Source organism: Megachile rotundata, chromosome 7 (genome assembly GCF_050947335.1).
Source record: "Megachile rotundata isolate GNS110a chromosome 7, iyMegRotu1, whole genome shotgun sequence".
Classification (NCBI taxonomy): Eukaryota; Metazoa; Arthropoda; class Insecta; order Hymenoptera; family Megachilidae; genus Megachile; species Megachile rotundata.
In genome coordinates, this window is record NC_134989.1 from 10,896,510 (window position 1) to 10,917,605 (window position 21,096).

The 21,096-nt window shown below is 38.0% G+C and overlaps 2 protein-coding genes across 4 annotated transcripts in view; one reads left to right on the forward strand and one right to left on the reverse strand.

Moving 5' to 3' along the window:
- LOC105663423 (uncharacterized) overlaps positions 1–1,305 on the reverse strand; it is a 179,524-nt gene extending 178,219 nt beyond the window's left edge. Inside the window, exon 1 of the mRNA XM_076533621.1 lies at positions 1,012–1,305. Within this exon, the coding sequence (XP_076389736.1) occupies positions 1,012–1,245 (234 nt within the window). The 5' untranslated portion in view covers positions 1,246–1,305. The remainder of the gene's footprint in view (positions 1–1,011) is intronic.
- Positions 1,306–1,610: 305 nt separating this feature from the next.
- The window catches only part of tna (Zinc finger MIZ domain-containing protein tonalli), a 40,103-nt gene continuing 20,617 nt past the window's right edge, over positions 1,611–21,096 (forward strand). For all 3 annotated transcript variants that reach the window (XR_013038741.1, XM_012292211.2, XM_076533619.1), the window contains exon 1: positions 1,611–2,451. The gene's annotated coding sequence lies outside the window, so the exon portion shown is untranslated. The remainder of the gene's footprint in view (positions 2,452–21,096) is intronic.

The following is a 21,096-nucleotide window of genomic DNA, read 5'->3' on the forward strand; positions in this document are numbered from 1 at the left end:
TAGGGAAAGTTGCGATGCGAAGGACAAAGGGCTGACTAATGAATTTTGGATCAGAAATTTAGAGCTGGGAATTTTGGGGGAGGATGTGTGTTCGAAGATTTAGAGGTTCAGAAATTTGGGACCTTAGGAATTTACGGATTTAAAAATTTGTGGACTTTAAGATTTAAAGTGTGTGTTTGAAAATTCTCATGTTTGAATAGTTAATCTCCCAAAATCAAGAGCAAATGTTGGGAACCGCTCTCCAGCAGATGTTATCTGTAGGACGCCTAGGTTGCAGCGAAGTGTACTTTTTGGAGCACCTTACGATTCGCAGGATCACCCGCAAATTGTCTAAGTAATTTCAATTTGCTCGCCTAATCGATCCCGTTGGTAACAAGATCGCGTTAAACATCCCATTGGAGGCGATCGCCTGTACGGCCAAGAGCGGCGTATGTACACACGCTATAGCATTATCGATAGAGGCACGCATACCCTCTCGAGCGGTCGGTACATACATAAGTTCCGGGCGGCGCACGTAGAAATGCCACATGCACCTCGGTTTCGAAGGGGTCTGCGTGCGTCCCGGTAGCGACAACAACAGCGCGGGAGCAGACGAGAACGGAAGACGGAGGACGCCAGTCGTAGAAAGAGAGACTGTAGCTCGTTGCATGCAGGAAAGAGAGGCGTAAAAAAAGAGAGCGTCCGTCGAGCAAGGGGGAAAGAGAAACGGACAGACGTGCTCGTTTCTCGGATCGAGCAGTATGCACGAGGACGAGAGAAGAGGACGGTGGTGGCAGTGCTATAGGGAGACCTTTTCCCTCTATCGCGTGGCTCCACCCACACGCCGCCACCGCCGCCGTCGAGGCGCACAATCTGGCAACAGTGGCTCGCTATAACCGATATTGTGGCCGTGGATTGAATGGAGGGGAACTAGCTCAGGTCAAACCTCCCCACCGGCACGACAACCCCTCGCTCGAAGAACCGACCCCTCTGTTCGCCTCTCCGTCGTTTCCCACCCCACCCAACCCCTACCTTGTCCTTCTCTATCCTCCATCCATCCGTCTCCTTCTCTCCTTCCTCTACCCCCACTCGATCGAACCGCATCATCTCCCCTCTCCCTTCGTCGCCCCTCGCTAGGGTCCCCCTCCATCCTCCCTTTGATTGTCTGCGTTCGGTGGAGTGGCACACGCGTGTGCCGCAGTGTTCCTGTGCGTCGGGTGCGAGTGTCGCGCTCCTGCTAGATGGCGCGAGTGCGCGCCTGCGCATGTGTGTACGTGCAGCTACTCCCACCGCCGTCGTCCGACGCTCTACCACTACCGTTGGTATCTTCGTTTCGATACCACCACCACTGCACCGAACGTGCCTGCTGCCGCTACCAACATCGCCACGAGCTACCCACACGAATAAAGGGCCGCGTGTCGACGCATGTCGTACGAAGAATCGACGGACGGGGACACACCGTAGAGATACACGGAGCGTATACACAGAACGGCGGATAGAGAGGGCGCAGATAGAGCGACGGAGAAGAACGGCAGGAGGGAGCGAGAAGGAGGGACGAGCCGAGTGCGAGAGAGACCGATGTTGGCCCCAACAGCCTCTCACTAGACAGTATTACTTTCAACCGTTTAGCGGGGCCAATGCTACCCGGCGCGGAGTAGTCAGTCAGCCGAGCAGTCAGAGTCAGCCGGCCGCGAATACCGAGAGGACGCCTCTCCGTTCCGTTCACGAGTATCGTCGTCGACGACCATCCACGCGACGATCTCGAATGTTTTCGTCATTGTCCTCGAGGCATACCGTCGTGGCTTCTTATCTGTGTTATCGATGCCGTCATCGGGTATTAACGGCACGTCCGTGACGGACTGAAGCGCGCGAATTTCGTATCGAACATGAAACAGTTTCCGGAATCGTGTGCGAGGGTAACTTTGTGTGCTTGACGGAGGAGATAGTTTATCGAGTGTGTGACTTATTTTGACATTAGTCTCGACGATTGGGAATCGAACCGAAAACGATTCGGAGGACGTTGCTGCTCGATTAAGTTGTTGCCGCTACTGTCGCAAGGACACAACACCGGGTTGCGGGCCACGAGCAACCGGAGAGCTGTTTTACCCTCTCTCGGCGGCACATCCGAGTCGCACGCGCGTGCAACACTCTCTGGTGGGTTCCGCACGCTCGCGATAGCTAGTCGCGGGAGCGTTCTCGCCCGTTTCGGCCCCGTTCTTAACGAGAGGAGGTGATGAATAGACGAAAGCGTTGTAGTGCCGAGCAGCGTGGTGACCGTGCTCGTCGTCGTGACGGACGATGACGATGAACGTAGACACATATCGTATACGCGAGGAAGTGTGCTCGTTGGTGTGATTCAGTGTTTTTTCTCTTCGAATCAATTCCATTTTGCACGAGAATTCGATTGGATTATTTATTTCCGTGAAACAGGTGTATCTACCGGGGATAATGCGATTCTGTGTCATTCTTTAGGTAAGTGTCTCGTGCAACGTTACATTGCATGCTCAAGTGCTCGTCGACGATATTGTGAACCGAGTGTCACGGATTTTTTATTCATCAATGAAACGCAGGGTGTTGATCCAGTGATACGAAGAGGGGCGCATATGCGTGAGATAAGTTCAAAATGTAAAATGACAATTTTAAAGTTTCGTTTCCGAATAAATCGACGTACGTTTATACGGTGTGTTAAAGTTCAGTTTTGAAAAATTCAAAATCTTGCAGATCATTAGAAATGAACAAAATTTGAACATGGGTCAGGAAGTGCTTCCTTGAAAAATTCAAATTTCGCGGTTTTACAAACCAATTTTTGAAATATTCGTTTTGCTACGAAATATTTTTAAATAAATTGGATAAAACGTGCTTTGATTTTATAATCGATAATAGAAGTGCTTGGTAGTTTTATAATTTTCAATTCTAAAATGAATGAAAATTTTTAAGTTTACTATCAGTTTGTGTTCGTTAAATTTTTTCAAGTTTAGGTTAGGTCGGGTTAGGTTAGTTCTAACTTGTTACGAGTTTGATTAGGTTAAATATACTGATGTTAAAATGTACTCATCATTAGCTTAAATAATTCTATTTCCCTGGGTTAAGTTAGGTTAGGTCCACTCAAGTTAGGTCAAATCTATTGATATAGACTAAGTTGCTCATATTGAGTTAGGGCTGATTAGATTAAGTTATATCAAGTTATATCTATTGATGTCTATTAGGTTAGATTTATTCAGAATTAGGTTAAATTTTAGTTAGGTTTGCTTAGTTAAAATCTATCTGAGTTAGGTTAAACTTACATTGCAGTATGTTAGGTCTAAGTTAGGTATAGTTAGTCTACAGCAACGTTAGACAATGTTAATTCTATATTATTTTAGGAAAATGTCATTTTACATTTTCATATAAACTCACCCTCTCGTATCACTGAACCGAATATTACACAATTTATATTGCATAAAAAATGATAACAAAAGTCAATTAAAATTCGATCTACCTGGTGAAACAGTCAAAGAATCGTGGAACAGAATGGATCACGATCTCTCGACTAGCCACTTGCTAGTTATTACGTTGCAGTAGTAGATATTCTAACCGGTAAGGCGCTTTCACAACGGGTGATTGTTCTAAAGATGTGTCACTCCGTCTCGCTCGTTTCTCGAGCCGATCCCGGTTAAACGCGAGAGAAAGAGCGAGAACACGAGGAGGAAAGAAACAGAACGAGAGAAAGAAGTTTCGCAGTGACGGAGACACGAAAAGAGGCTGAAAGTCACGTCTCCTGTAATCTTCGATTGTCTCGAGTAGCGTGTTGTACTCGACGTATTAACACCTTTATGTGTAGCGGCTATTACGAGATGTGCGAAGATGCGCTACCGAATTTATATCTAGATTTTACGTTTAATATAATGTCAGCTTCATTTGGTATCCATTTAATTTTGGGTAATGGCAGAAATTTTTGATACTTGAAATTTTTAGAATGATGATACTCGAATCGCTTAATTACTACATTTTTTTAGTGTAATTCCCCAAGGTGGAAGTCCTAAAATTCCCTATGTTCCAATTTCTCAAATTTGGAAATTTGAGATCTTGCAAATTTAGTTTTCTACATTCCTAAATTTTTAGATTTGATATTTCTCAAATTTATAAATCTTCAAATCTCCTATTTTGCAATTTGCCAAATTTCTAGATTCTTAAACTCCCAAGTTCCCAGCTTTCAAATTCCCAATATCTAAATTTTCTAATTATCAAATTTCCAAATTTCTAAATTTTTGACTCCCCAAATTTCCCAATTTACAAGTCCCCAAATTTACAATTTACAAATCTCCAAATTCCCCATTTTACAAATCCCCAAATTCCCCATTTACAAATCCCCAAATTCCCTATTTTACAAATCCCCAAATTCCCTAATTTACAAACCCTAAATTTCCCAATTTACAAATGCCTAAATTCCTAAATCTACAACCCTTAAATTTCCCAATTTACAAATCCCTAAATTCCCAGATTTACAACACCTAAATTTCCCATTTGACAAATTCCCAAATTCCCCAATTTACAACCCCCAAATTTCCCATTTTACAAATTCCCAAATTCCCCAATTTACAACCCCCAAATTTCCCATTTTACAAATTTCCCAATTTACAAATCCCCAAATTCCCCATTTTACAAACCTCCAAATTCCCCAATTCTCAAACCCCAAATTCCCCATTTTCCAATTTCCCAAATTCCCCCATCTAAAATCCTAAAAATAAAAATTTCAAATATGAAAATTAACAGTCACACCGATGACATCTGCCATTTTCCCTAGGACTTTTCTATGAACCCAGAAGATTTACACCTCTGTAACTCGAGGTTTATTATCGACTGGTGCATTCTCGGTGCGAGTACGTTTTTGCCGATAAGTAACTCAAGTTATTGGTACTCTACTCGGTAATCCGTCATACGACCTTAATAATTCACTTCCGAGAAAAGCTGGAGAACCGTTTTACCGTTACATCGTCGAATGACAGGTATTTGTTGCAACGAAGAGAATATTCTATCGGTGATCGACTCCTCAGGAAGGGTTACTACCCCGAGGTTTAAAAATGCTGTCTAATTTTGGCAATTTATTTAAAGGAAATAGCTGACTGAATTGGAAATCTATTTTCCGACGAGTCTTTTTCAACAGTGCACACGAAATTAGTCTCACTTGACGCGTGACAAAACGCGAGATGTTTTCGTTATTCGTACGTCAAAACGTGTGAAAGTAATTTAGAGTTCTTGAAAGATAAGTGTCGTACAAAAATGTGTACAGGGTGTCCGCGCCAAAGTGTTACACCTTAATATCTCATGAACTATTGATGTCACGAAAAAGTGCTTATATGGAAATTGCAGGGTAAAAGAGGCCCTATGTTTTGGCAGAAGCAAAATTTTTTTATTGTTATTAATGTAAAAGATATGATGGTGAAGTTTCGTTTTTTTAAATGGAACTATAATTTTTTCTCGATCAGGCGATAGTGCTTTTCAAGACGAATTCATCAAGGTTTTATGTACTTACCCGATTTTTATTAGTTTTCGAGATATAACGCTTAGAAATTTACTAATTTTCAGCAGTGACATCTCGGTTTGACGAGTAAGTCATAAAAACGTTCTTATTGTTACGGTAAGTGCCGCTGGTTTGACTCTGCCTGCCGAAACAGATAGGCGGGGTGTATGGTCAAAATGGCAGGTCCGAAGAGTAAGAAACGTGAAAAGTATTGTCCATTACGGTTTAAGTTTTCCGTATCGAAGATGATATTAATTGTAATTTGGAAGGTTGGGACATTTATTTAAATGTTTCAGTACAAGGTAGGTATAAAGACAATTTAACAATATAACTGACTTGAAAAATAGAATACACAATGCATGCGTAAATATCCCGTGCGAAATTATGGAAAACGTCGAGAACGAATTTGTAAAACGTATACAAACTTGTATTTCAAATAGCGGAAAGCACGTGGAATAAATTTTTTGCATATTATTTTTTGTTAAATTGTCTTTATACCTACCTTGTACTGAAACATTTAAATAAATGTCCCAACCTTCCAAATTACAATTAATATCATCTTCGATACGGAAAACTTAAACCGTAATGGACAATACTTTTCACGTTTCTTACTCTTCGGACCTGCCATTTTGACCATACACCCCGCCTATCTGTTTCGGCAGGCAGAGTCAAACCAGCGGCACTTACCGTAACAATAAGAACGTTTTTATGACTTACTCGTCAAACCGAGATGTCACTGCTGAAAATCAGTAAATTTCTAAGCGTTATATCTCGAAAACTAATAAAAATCGGGTAAGTACATAAAACCTTGATGAATTCGTCTTGAAAAGCACTATCGCCTGATCGAGAAAAAATTATAGTTCCATTTAAAAAAACGAAACTTCACCATCATATCTTTTACATTAATAACAATAAAAAAATTTTGCTTCTGCCAAAACATAGGGCCTCTTTTACCCTGCAATTTCCATATAAGCACTTTTTCGTGACATCAATAGTTCATGAGATATTAAGGTGTAACACTTTGGCGCGGACACCCTGTATAGAAGAAACATATTTCAAGAATATGCAACAGACAGGAATTCGAGCGACAGAAATTCCCGCGAAAATTCAAATCGTGTTGACTGAAAATGTCATTTTGATGATTACATACATCCAAAAATTCGCTAAATAAATTTCAACAGCATGTTATCATATTTTTCGACAAATTTATTTGATTTATACTTCTGTAATCAAGATTTAACAATTAAATTTCCTGCAATCCTTTGCGGTAGGTTATGGTACGTGTTTCGAAAGCAATGACCAAATATTTTGTATAAATCTATTCCATAAATATTTATACGCTGAGAGAAGAGGTGTTTGATGTGCATACATGTATTACAATAAAATCACAAAAAACAGTGTGTTTTCAAGAGCGCTACAGTGTTGACTGTTCTGAAATAAAATTGAGCAAATAATAGCTGTCGTTCATGTGACGATAATTGGTATGACATTGTTAGTGACGTTATCAGACGACGTAAAAATAATAAAGAAAGACGTACGTAGAGACAGAGTCGGATTCGAATCGAACGAGACGACGCGCCACACCGTCACACACACAGTGTCGTACGTGGCGTTCTATCTGGCGTACGCTGAGATAATCTTGGCAATATTAAACGCGCAATAGGCTCCGCTATGCCCGGGCTATCTAATCGTTTATCGCCATACGACAAGTCACTGTACTTGCTATCGATGCCGAAACTCGAATTTTAGTCTGAATTCAAGCTTTGGATAGATAGAGATCTAAGAGTGGACTGGAGACATTCGTATACGTGTAGGATGTGGACACATTTCAGAAATTAAGAAATTTTTCTGTGTTTTTTAATTCCGAAATTTTTTGTCTCAAGATTAGTGTATTTGCAAATCCACAATTTTGACATTTTTAAACTTTCAAGTTCTTATATTCTCAATTTTTTAAATTTTGCAACCCTTCTAAATTAATATCTAAAGTAGCTGGTTTCAAAAGTCCCAAATCCTAGATATCTAATTTCTGGATGTAAAAATTCTAAAATTCTCTGTGTAACTTTCAAAATCTATATCCTGACTGTCTAAACTAACACTTTGTCCAACATTTTTAACTTCAAAACAAAAAAAAAAAATGTCTAATATCCAGTTCTAAAATTCCTAAGTTTGCAAATGTACATTTAGAAAAGCAATTGTCTAATATATTAAATAAGTTATTACGTTTTGCATGTAGTAATATCCTTTTAAATGTTTGACACGATTCATGCTGTAGATAATTATAATCTATACGAGCAGAGTTATCGTTTGGAATAGAATAAAGCAAAAGGAAAAACATGTATTTGAACAAAATGGCAGCTAAAGTATACAAAAAGTCGACATATTAACTTCATTTAGAAATAACGTTAGTAAATAAGAACTACAAGAATTAGCTAATGGACTTCGGTAATAAAATATAACCTCACCTGACGTGGTCTGACTTAATAGATTTGTATGATAACACATAACTTGATATAATCTTATGTTCTGAGAGATTGAAATTGTAAAATCTAACCTGATTTAACTTAATAGATTTGTGTTGCAAACCTTGACCTAACTTTATCTTATTCATTAATAGCTCTATAGATTTGAATAATAAAATATTGCTCAATAGATTTGTATTAGAAAGCTTGAATTAACCTAACTCTGTCTTGAGCACCTTAAAAGTAATTTAACTTAATAGATTCGTGTTGCAAAACTTTGATTTAACTTAACCTAACCTCATCCTTTTTAATTCAATAGATTTGAATAGTAAAGTAATTTAGATTTGTATTATAAAACTTTGACTCAACCTAACCTAACCTCATCCTCTTTAACTCAATAGACTCGAACAATAATATAACTCAGATTTCCATTACAAAACTTTGACCTAACCTAACCTAACCTCATCATCTTTCAATAGACTTGAACAATAATATAACTCAGATTTGCATTACAAAACTTTGATCTAACCTAACCTAACCTCATCCTCTTTAACTCAATAGATTTGAGCAATAAAATAACTTAGATCTGCATTACAAAACTTTGACTCAACCTAACCTAATCTCATCCTCTTTCAATAGACTCAAACAATAATATAACTCAGATTTGCATTACAAAACTTTGACCTAACCTAACCTAACCTCGTCCTCTTTAACTCAATAGATTTGAGCAATAAAATAACTTAGATCTGCATTACAAAACTTTGACTCAACCTAACCTCCCCTCATCTTCTTTCAATAGACTCGAACAATAATATACCTCAGATTTGTATTACAAAACCTTGACCTAACCCAATCATCACCTCAATAACCTCAACAACCTTCAATAATAAAACTCAACCCAACCTAATTTACTCCAATAATCTAATTTGATAATCAAACCCTTGATGCAATTGGTAGAAAGATAAAATTATTACAGAAGATTAGATCAGCTTTTGTAACAATATCGTAGCAATAATGTAATGAACGTGTAACGTTAAAGTACATCGAAGTGCATAGTGCAACATAGTTGAACGCACTCGATATCTCGCATTGCTCCGCGTACATACACCTTGATGTCAGTTTATCCAATGCTGCCTCGAATGTTGAGCTTTCACCTAACGCCGGGGACATAACCACCGTTCGAAACGCGACAGGAGGGAGGCACTTGTCGAATGTGCTCTATGCACGTACATACGTACACTTGCATCGATATGCGCGATCTCTTTGGGTACGCGGAGGCGCGGCTGCGATTTAGGTTCTTTCGCGTTATTGCGTCTCCACCACTCCGCGGCGAAGTCGGTTTCGTTGAAAGCCTTCTAATCTCGATACAGGCCCCCGTTGCGGTGGCACAATATCAGAAATAGGTTTGTTAAAATAAGCGTACACTCGATGGCGCATACCGTGCTTACCAGGGACGTATTATCGTGGCGAATCACACGGTGCCTCGATCCACTATGGCCACCGAGGGTTGCTTAAATTAAATTTCTGCTCACGAATTTTCTACTTGTGTACTATTGATACTTTATGCAGGGTGGATTCACTTAGACTTCTTAGGGTTGATGACTTTGGTAGTGAATATATTTTAAAACACATCTGGGAATGATTAGAATCGTCAAAGGTCTCAATTTGCTAACTTAAGTGGTTGGAAATTTTCAAGTTTGGGAATCTACAGATTTGGGACTTTGGGAAGTTTTGAATTCTGATCACAAGTTTAGAGACTTGAGGATCTGGAATATTCAGAGTTTAACAATTTAGAAATTGAGAAATTTAGAGTTTGAGAAATTTGAGTAACTGTTGTTTAGAAAATTTTAAGAATTGGAAAATTCAATCCTCCCCACATAAAATGCGTGAACACCTCAGCAAACCTAACCACCTCTCAAACCACAAGAATCCTACATCGAATCAAAGTGTTTCCACATAATGATTGATAATTTGCTTCCAATAAGTGATTAAAGAACGCCGTAATTTCTCAACGCGGGCAGAGGAAAGATTTTCGGAAACGATTGTCGTAATCGAGCAAAGACGTGGGGTAGGGTCGGCAGACATCAGAGCAAGATTTTTCAGGTGTTTCGACAAAGAGGGACGCCGCTGCTATTTACCAATTTGGCAAATATCAGCGAGTCAGGAATATATCGTCATCTTTGATTGCGCACTCTCGCACGCGGAGCGAGGGTACTTATTTGTCAAGGACGACGAACAGACGCCTCGGAACTGACGAAGAATTATGTCAGAGGAACAGCACGTTATAAATTCACCTTGAAGCGTTGCCGCGTAGAAAATTGTGGCATCGTGCTTTTTTTTATTTAACATTCTTTTATACTAACTGCTTTTAACCCCACTGGGCTGCCATTTTTTTGGGACATGGAGCTGAAGGTGAACTGAGACTTCTTTTCATTCATTTGTGAATACACATTTTTTTTATAAATCTTGTTAGCAATTCGTTCTACTTGTTTTTTACTTTCAATTTGAATTAATGAAATACTTGGTTGTTAATAAAAATATTGTAGAGATTGCACTAAGTATGACCTTTTATCTGATCATTTTATGTGATAAATTCTCCTAAGATTAATTTGTTAGTACGTAAAGCATTTGTAATTAAACTTGCGACATTTAATATAATACCAACTTAACTTTGCTTATTTTATTCATTAAATTATGTGATAATGTAGAGACATTTGAAGTTTTTAACATTACTACAGAATTTTTAGCAACATTTTTAACACAGAATTTTTTTAAATTACCACTAATTTTTATTACTCCCTTATTCCATTTCGTTGTAACACTGTCACCGTTTCACTAATTTTGCAACTTTTAATCAGTTGCCCTACCAGCATGGTATAAAAATGAGCAGAAACGTCCGTTCTCTGAAACAGTTTGCAGAGGACTAAATTGTTACATTGTGACTGAAATAGAGTCTGTCAGACACTACTACACACTTATTAGCTATCATTGTACAGAATAAACAAGCTACATAGATCAAATTGCATAAACTTCTCTTGTGTAATGTGCCCCACAATGTCTTAAACGCTGTCGGTCCCAATTATATTTTAAAAGTCAATTTCCAAACTTTCAATCTACAAGTTTCCATACCAATTCCCAGATTTTCAAAACTAATCTGATGTTAAATGTGTGGCAATGATATCATAACATAGGACAATGTTATCAATGATAACGATGCAGTATAAAGCAAAGGTGGTAGATTTTTTAAATATAGAAATAATAACCAAGAAAATTTCAGAAACTTGAACGTATAAAGACGTGAAGTAAATTTGCTATCATTTTGATACAATTCGAAGGATGCATCGACTCGGAATTGTTTGATCGACGCTCGAGAAATCTCTCCGTTGAAATCACCGACGTAAGCAAGAAAACTTTCGTCGAGAGACGAGCGTGCCGCGCCGCACTCTATCCTTCGAAGACCACACCGCATACGTACAACTTGCGCAAACGATTGGTTTACACGCGACGGAATCCGCTCGGCTGGATTATGAAACGTTTGTTTTGCCGGCGCGAAGCGGCCGCTCGTGACGCTCGCGGTCCGACGACAATGGAACAGCCTTCGAACATTATATCCCCGCACGCGCGCTCAAGGTGAGGCGCAATTAAATTTTCATAATTGTCCGTTGCATAATGAGGTCTCTCGGAACGTGTTTCTCTTTTTTTTTCTCTTTTCGATGTTCGCTCCACGCGCGGAACACAAATTCGAATTAGCCGCCTCGATCTTCCCAGAATCGTTTATCGCCGTGTCGGCTTCTCTTTTATCCGAACGATTGCGCCGTCGATGCAACGCAATATACAAACGAAAGATATCGTTATCTTTAACGCTTTTAATTTTCTGCCGCTGGCTCAGTTCGGTGCGCTTTAAATCCACGCTCGGTGAGTCTCGCTTCGAACTTATTTTGTGCTTATTTACTTATTTTTGCTTTATTATTACGTTATGGCGTTATTATTCGGTGTAATTTAAAGTAGGGAAGAAATAGGCGATCGCAATTTTGCTCTTTTCGTCGAAATAATAATCGATGACGCTTTAAATGGCGCGTTTGTTTCGAAGTATTCGTTCGTGCTGCGCGCGCAGCCGGAATGCAGTGCGCATGCGCGAGCGGTAGCGCTTAAAACGCCAACCGGTTAATTTCGTTCCGTGTACTCATGTCAAACGCCAGGCACGAACGTCGATATTTCTAACACTATGTATAGACTATACACAGCCATGCGAACTTCAGTTGCGTCGACGAAAGATAAATTTGTTGTTTGACGAAGTGATAGCACCGTTCGCGTGCTATTACGCATTAATTCTTAAAAGTCAAAAGCCTATACTATGGGGAGATCAAAAAGCTATGCTAAACGAAAGCTATCATTATTGAAACGTGTAAAGAATCTCATCTACATTTTCATTTGATAGATATCAAAGTTAACATTGTCGTAACGTACGAATTTCTACTTTAATTATATTGCCATACATGCGTCGTATATCGGAACATTAAAATTTTAGGATCAACCCCATATATTATTTATCATGGCAGTTCTGTTCCTACCTAGTACTAGTTCTGTTCTGTTCAATATAACAAGTAATTAAAAATTAACATACGTTCCTAACGTTAAAATAAAGGTTTCGATAAATATCAAAAGGTCAGAATATAAACATCTGTGTAACGGCGATATAAAATCGATGTTCATTCGCACGTAAGATGCGTCCATTAATCAGAAGTAATTGTGCGCAGCAGGTCAGCAAGGTCGCGTTCCAACTTGTGCACGAAGGCGGTAAACTATCGGTTGTCATTCCTGTCGCATACGGTTAATCGTTCATCCTTATGAATCGGTTTAATATATAAAACCACGCCTGTGCGGCTAGTAACTCGCTAATTTCTTCATGGTTCGGTGATAACCGTGAAAACAATATATGTGTATCGAATTTCCGTTGCAAAGATTAACCGTCACCGTGACGATAACGTGCTTTTGTAATTTATTACGATGCTCGGGAACATTAAGGTGGGAGAAGCGAAGAAAAAAACGGGTAATCGTAAAAGCGTCGTGACAAAAAAGTTGGTGTATCGGACGGAACGATCGGTTAATAAATTAACCGCAATTGCAAACGGGGTGCGTTGATTGGCCGGAAGCGATTGCACGTGGCAAGGCCGTGGCTCACCTTATCCAGGAAGACACGGTGATATCAGCTGTCACAACTTTAGTTGCTCGTTTGTCCTTTGCAACTATCGGTTATCATTGACAGCGCGTGCAGTCGTCTGCTTAGCTTCTGCGCATGCGCGAGTTTCAACTGTGCGCGGTAAAAGCGTGCGCATAAGTTTCACTCTTTACATTAATAAATCTGGTATATTACTTTTTATCTTCTTGTTGATTTAATAGAAACAATTACAATTACAATTACAAACAAAAGTACGCAAATATAAAGTTATTTATCATTATATATTTAATGAATCTTGATAGAAGTTTTTCAAGAACGAAAAGGCGGGAATTTAGACAAGTTTGAAATTATATAAAGGTCAAAGTGTTTGCGTACTCCTAATATATTAAGTGTAAGAAGTTTATACAAATGTGTTTAAAACATGAATACAATTTAAAGATCATATTTCTTTTAAAAATATAAATGATGAAAAATGAATGATGTTTAAAAGGATAGGATTGGTGGATGTTGAACGAAGACTGTTATTCGTCAAATTAGAAGTTTAATTGGAATGTGATGCTATGATTAAATTGGAGATATTTATAGTTTAGTATTTTCGAGTCCCCTGTTGGCGCTTCTTCGAGCGGTGGTATCTTTATTTAACGCGTCGTATTAATCACTTTCCTTGTACGTCGCAGGGATATAATTATCTCGTAGCTTTTATCTGGAAGAAAAGCCTATGAAAGCGGGAGACTTTGTAATCCGGGATAATTAATGCAAAGAGCAGGTGGAAGAAATATAGCGCCTTCCATGATATATATATTTAAACAGCCGTTTCCGCGCACGTGCCGACTTACGCGCGATTATTTGAAATTAACGAGCGTCCCGTTGTGATGAAGTACGTGTTGAGCCGTATCGAATGATCTTATTTTAACTAAATACCGAATCTGGAACAATGTATTGCAACGAGGACAATTTTAATTTCAAGAGTCGTGGCAGAGACCTTTATTTCTGTGAAAAATATTTCCAAGACGGTATTCGTCATCGACGCCTTCCAGCTTAACCCTGACATACATCAAGTCACTAGCCACCGGTATAAATCGTATCAAAGATTTTCTACAGAATTTCGTTCGTCGCTTTTGCTTCGTACGGGCGGTGAAACGATGTTATTTCGGTGCTCTTCGAGATAACTTATAGATGTGTGTACACTCTCCGCTTCCTTATTTCCAAGTTTCTATGTACATACACACTCGTACATATACAACTATAAATGGACTTCGAAGAAAGTACCTATGTTCTCCTCTACTCATACATACATTACTGCTCTAAACAATTGTCTCGATTTCTCCGGTAATAAGGTGATTTCCAACAGCGTACCTTTCTAATTCCTAATAAATTGCTTCCTCGTCCAACCCCTGCGCTAGCACGCTCAGACGATTTTCAAATTAATTATTCCTCAACCCTTTTGTAACATCGACCGAAGAAAGATATTTGCATATCTTATGTAATCAATTTACATAACGTTCGTGTAACAAATTACGATCTAATTTAAGATTACGAAATTTGTTATTTTCGACTTTCGAGGTGTTGGCGTTTTATAACTAGCTTGTCATTCAAACGTTCCTTGATTCGTCGTGGTACGAGAACCATGAACCGATGGAAATATTGAGGTCCAGAATTTAGGATCAAATTTGGAGGTTCAAATTTAAGGATATAGGAACATAGGAGTATCAAAGAATATATCAGGATTTGCAGACATCGGGAATGTTAGAACGTAGATTTAGGAAAATTTAAATGTATTACACAAATGTTTTGTACGAAACAACGTTGCCTCCTGTCGTTCCCTTTATCTCATCGCGACAGGATACTACGTTGCTGTAACTGCGGTGCACCGGATCGGGTGATATTTATGTAACGGTCAAAGGGGTTAAGTGTTCTGGGAAAGTTTCCAGAGCAACGATTGGTCGGCGGCTTCCGTGATTTCGTCATCCGCCAATCAACGCCCCGAAACAACTTTCTCCGAATCCTGACAGAACTGGCGCGCATGCGCGCGCGCGTGCGCGCCACCGTTTCGCAGAAATGCATCCTCCGGAAGATTTATTGCACGTCAAAAACAACGTGACGTAAGACGTGTAACAATTCGCCGATACAAAGAACGATTTCGACATTGATACCGCGGTAAGACCGTAAATGGCGGCGATAAACACGGTGCAGAGATTGGCGGTATTCCTCGGGGAAATCTCGTTTGAACGCAGAAGCGCGGGAATTTGACCGATTTTTCAAATGCGCGAAATGTTTGGAACTTTCAAAGTGCATAATTTTTGAACTTTGCAACGATGAAACTTTGAAAGTATAAAGTTTTAGAACTTTGTGATGTTTCATAATTAAAATGAAACGCAATAATGGCTACGTTTGTGGGAAAATTTGAATGTGTCCACTGACGTAGAACCGTTTATTTGATGAATGAAAGATCGGGTTCCGGTCAAAGGGAATGTTTTGACCTTCGACCACGAAGGGTTAATATAATCAGTTTGGAAATCAGTTTAATTGAGTAACTCGATGTTGGACCGAAGGGGAAACGCTTTTTGGCGGATCGAATTTATTGAAGCGTACTCGACAGCCCACTTGTTTGTGTGTCAGGGACGTTCAAATTTCGTTTTGTTCGGCCATAATACGTATATATGTTCTGTTTCAATCCGAAGCACTGTACGTCGTAGAACAAAAGATGAATATTTGAGCTGCGGATATTACGCCATCACTGATAAACCATTTCCGTTATATTTTGAGATATTCGGAAGCGTGACATAACTTATACAAATATTCTTCTCCTAAGATTAATTATTTTTATGAACTTAGCAGCATATTTTATTCAAACTTTTTTCTTAAATAATTTATTATAATAATCATATTTTATAAATAATATTTGTTGGACGAAATTATACTTCATAAAATTATTTTATATATTTTATTTTTTACAAGTGAGTGTAGTTACTTCAGGTACATGTGAACGTTAAAAAATTAAATTGTTCTTCGGTTATACTCCTTTTGATTTTAATTTGTGAAATATGTTAGACTAATATTAAAACGGAAATTCGATAGATTTTACATTAATAAGGTAACGCATTCCATCCACGCCTTAGTTGACTCAAAGATAAAGTCTGTAAGCGGTTCGACGTAACGGACATCACGTCCAAAAATTGTTAACGTGTTAATAAACGTTTCGTAATCATTTCACGAGCTGCAATACCAAGGACCCTCCCCTCCTATAATTCGACCGATAAAAAATTCGTCGTCGAGTCTTTCTTACGTATCTCCACGTTCCAATCGATATTGATCTTTGTTAACTTTTCACTTCATATCGCAACTTATCCAAACTCGTAAAAAAACAGCTGAATCGGTCAAAAAGTTATGTAGAAAAAATCGAAAGCAAAGACATCTATCTCACTAAATATTATAATTACTATAATATTAATTTTGTTGTAAAAAAAAATTAAATTAATGGCTAATTTTTATTTTCATCGACCTATTTTTTCTCGTTTATTAAGACAGATCAAATAACAAAATTTCTAGTTGTATAATTTTTTTACTTATAAATTGAATATTGAAATCCAAAGAAATATAAGTAAAAGAAAAAACGAAAGCAAATAAGAAAAAAATTAAAAAAAAAATTAAAGAATGTTGAGGATGTTATAAGAATTGTAAAAGAGAACTGTGAATATGAAAAGCGTAAAAATTGTCGGTGCATAAATGCGCAAAAAAAAAATATTTCGACGTAACACGGTTATCTCGTGGAATTGTAACGTGACACCGATTGCTGAGGTTTGTTACAAAACTCTTTTGCGACGCTTCCCATTTGTGCACTATCACATACATTATAGGTCATAATTATTAAATCGTCGTAATATTGTTCCAGAATTGGACTGTGATCCTTACATAATGAAAATACGAGACATATCATCCAGTTGCATAATCTGTTTGTGTTGTGCTTGTTGCGAATATTCAAACTAGAAATCGGTTTAACGTGGATTGGATACCTTTAAGGCACGTAAACATGAAACCTTAAATTTCGCTAATGATCCACATGCGGTATACGCACTTGTTTGTTGTTTTTATAGGTCGTTGAGATTTTGGGGGAATTTTGGAAATTTTGGGATTTGGGAATTTTGGGATTTTGGGAATTTTGGGATTTGGGAATTTTGGGATTTTGGGAATTTTGGGATTTTGGGAATTTTGGGATTTTGGGAATTTTGGGAATTTTGGGATTTGGGAATTTTGGGATTTTGGGAATTTTGGGATTTTGGGAATTTTGGGATTTGGATATGGTGGAATTTGGAAATTTTGGGATTTGGGAATTTTGGGATTTGGATATGGTGGAATTTGGAAATTTTGGGATTTGGAAATTTAGGAATTTTGGAATTTTGGAATTTGGTGATTTTGGGATTTGGAAATTTTGGGATTTTGGGAATTGTGGGATTTGGGAATTTGGGGATTTTGGGAATTTTGGGATTTGGGAATTTTGGGATTTGGATATGGTGGAATTTGGAAATTTTGGGATTTGGGAATTTTGGAATTTGGGAATTTTGGAATTTGGTGATTTTGGGATTTGGGAATTTTGGGATTTTGGGAATTTTGGAATTTGGGAATTTTGGGATTTTGGGAATTTTGGGATTTTGGGAATTTTGGGATTTTGGGAATTTTGGGATTTTGGGAATTTTGGGATTTTGGGAATTTTGGGATTTGGGAATTTTGGGATTTGGATATGGTGGAATTTGGATATGGTGGAATTTGGAAATTTTGGGATTTGGGAATTTTGGGATTTGGATATGGTGGAATTTGGAAATTTTGGGATTTGGAAATTTTGGAATTTGGTGATTTTGGGATTTGGGAATTTTGGGATTTTGGGAATTTTGGGATTTGGGAATTTTGGGATTTGGATATGGTGGAATTTGAAAATTTTGGGATTTGGGAATTTTGAAATTTGGTGATTTTGGGATTTGGGAATTTTGGGATTTTGGGAATTTTGGGATTTGGGAATTTTGGGATTTGGGAATTTTGGGATTTGGGAATTTTGGGATTTGGATATGGTGGAATTTGAAAATTTTGGGATTTGGGAATTTTGAAATTTGGTGATTTTGGGATTTAGTGATTTTGGGATTTGGGAATTTTGGGATTTGAAGATTTGAAAATTTGAAAATTTGAGAATTTGGAGATTTGAACATTTGTAAATTTGTGAATTTATAGACTTGAGGGTAACTTAGAAACTTGAAATGTTAGAAATATAAATTATTCTCCAGAAATATAGCAACGTTCCGTTCGAGCAAGTATTTTAGTTGATTATTGGTAATGTTTCTAGAATTTAGAAACGTATACCACTCCTTAATTCTAGTTTCCCGATTTCGTCAAACAGACCGCACCCCAACAATTAAGCAACAAGTACTTAAGACTGAATTGTAAAAGGTTTTACATTGTTCCTGCTACATCTAACTATTGATCTTGCATTCTAATGTCATCATTACGTTCATTAATTGGAACATTGGTTATTATATTGTTTATCAACAACGTTTTATTGTATATTCATTTTATACATTTTATGATGTATTTGTTAGTAAAATGTCAATGTTGAGAGCCTTTGATATTTTCAGGATATAATTTTCTGAGGATTATTCTTTATCTTTTTAAGTCATTTATTAAAGCACAAAAATCGATTATACTAAATTTAAATTGTACTTTAAGTACAACTTAAGTACAAGTTTAAGTTTAACTTTAAATTCGTTAAAAATTCAGGAAAAAATATATTCACCTTCCATAAATTTAAATTGACGCCATTTTTTAATATTCTTTATTTTTCCTACAAATTTTCAATTTTCCTTCACAAAATTTACCCTATATTTCATTATATCTATTACTATTATGTACTATTTAAATAAATATTTCCCTGTACAAATTTTGTTAAATACTACCCAGCAGATCCACTACACTTGTAATTTTATCGTAAATAACGACCATGACTCAAGCGTCCATTTTGTAAAAAAGTCACTCTCGAGTAGAGTCAATACCTTCGTTCTTTGTATACCAACACATACAAAAAAATTGATAGTAACACTCGACATGACCCGAATCGTCTTAGAATTCACTCGAAGAGGGTCAAGGATACTTATCCCTTTCGTCATTTTCCTTGATCGCTTCCGACATGTTCGAAATCATCGAGAACACGTGCGACACATAAGGTCGCGCGCACGCGCATGCGTCAACGCATAAACGGAAGTAACATCTGCTGCCGCTCACAAAAAGACCGAAAAACTGTAAGATTCGACCGCAGTTACTGGATAACTTCCTTCCGTTCGTTCGGCAACGGAAAAGGTATAAATAAAAAACCACAAGTGACCCTGATGTGTTAACGATACTTATTCTATTTTTACTTCAAAATATTTGTTCATACTTTTATGTTTGAAAATTAAATATGAACTTTTATGGGCTGACATTTTTAAGAATTGCAATTTTTTATAGACCTTAGGTTTCAGATTTTAGCATTTTTATATTCTGGGCTTGGAAAGTTTAGAATTTCTAAAATTTATAAATTTGGAATTGTTGAATTCCTATATTCCTAAGTTTTGAAATTTTAGAATTTTCAAATTTGCAAATTCCAGAATTCTAAAATTCTAAAATCTGAAATTTCAAAATTCTGAAATTCTAAAACTCTAAAATTTCAAAACTCCAAAATTTCCAAATCTCAAATCCCAAATCCCCAAATCCCAAAATCCCCCAAATCTCCAAACACCAAGAATCTCTAAATTCCCCAAAATCCCAAAATCTCCAGAATTCCTAAATTCCCAAAATCCTCCAAATCTCCAAAACCCCCAGAATCTCTAAATTCCCCAAAATCCCAAAATCTCCAGAATTCCTAAATTCCCAAAATCCCCCAAATCCCCAAACACCAAGAATCTCTAAATTCCCCAAAATCCCAAAATCTCCACAATTCCTAAATTCCCAAAATCCTCCAAATCTCCAAAACCCCCAGAATCTCTAAATTCCCCAAAATCCCAAAATCTCCAGAATTCCTAAATTCCCAAAATCCCCCAAATCTCCAAACACCAAGAATCTCTAAATTCCCCAAAATCCCAAAATCTCCAGAATTCCTAAATTCCCAAAATCCCCCAAATCTCAAAAACCCCCAGAATCTCTAAATTCCCCAAAATCTCAAAATTCTCAGATACCCAAATCCCCAGAATCCAAAACTCCCTAGATCACCTCCAACATGGACCACTGACACCAATAAACCTACTGTCACAATCCGTCCAGAAATGGTTACCCAACACCCGCTCCCAGGCCAAAGTTACCAGTAGTAACTATACCCGTTTCAACGCAACGAAAAAAACCGTGCTAGCGAGAACTCGCGCAGAGGTCCATAATCTATGGTCGTCTGGTATCGAACCGGTCTAAACGCACCTTTACGGCGAGTTGACAAAGCGACGGTGAACGTCGCGCGGGAGTAAAGAGGACAAAAAACGAACACGCCGGATGCCGATCGCAACACTTCACTAAAATCAGGACAACGACGAGAGAAGGAGGATGGGAACGAGGATTCGAGAGAGTCTCGAGAAGCGTTCAGAACGAGCGACACGTAAACAAGAGCGTGTGTCCGAGGTCGACTCGCGGAGAGAATCGTGGGAGGAATTCCTTCTTTTTTTTCTCTCTCTCTATCTCCTCTCGGATATAGACACGGGGAGAGAACGGGAGAGACGCGACAAACAGGGGGCTTTGATCTCCGAGTCGCGTCGTTATTTTCGGTGCGAATCGCGGAGACAAAAGCATTCCCGTGAAAATCCTTGCTTTTTTCGACCGGGGGAAACCGCTCGCGAAATTCGCGTTGGAAATCTTTGATAGGCGCCATGGACCTTTTATGTTCGAATTTGGTGAGGGATATGCAAATTTTTGGTTGAAATGTTTGATGAGTTGATTCGGTTATTACTTTTTTATTAGTAATGCATTGCAATATCGTG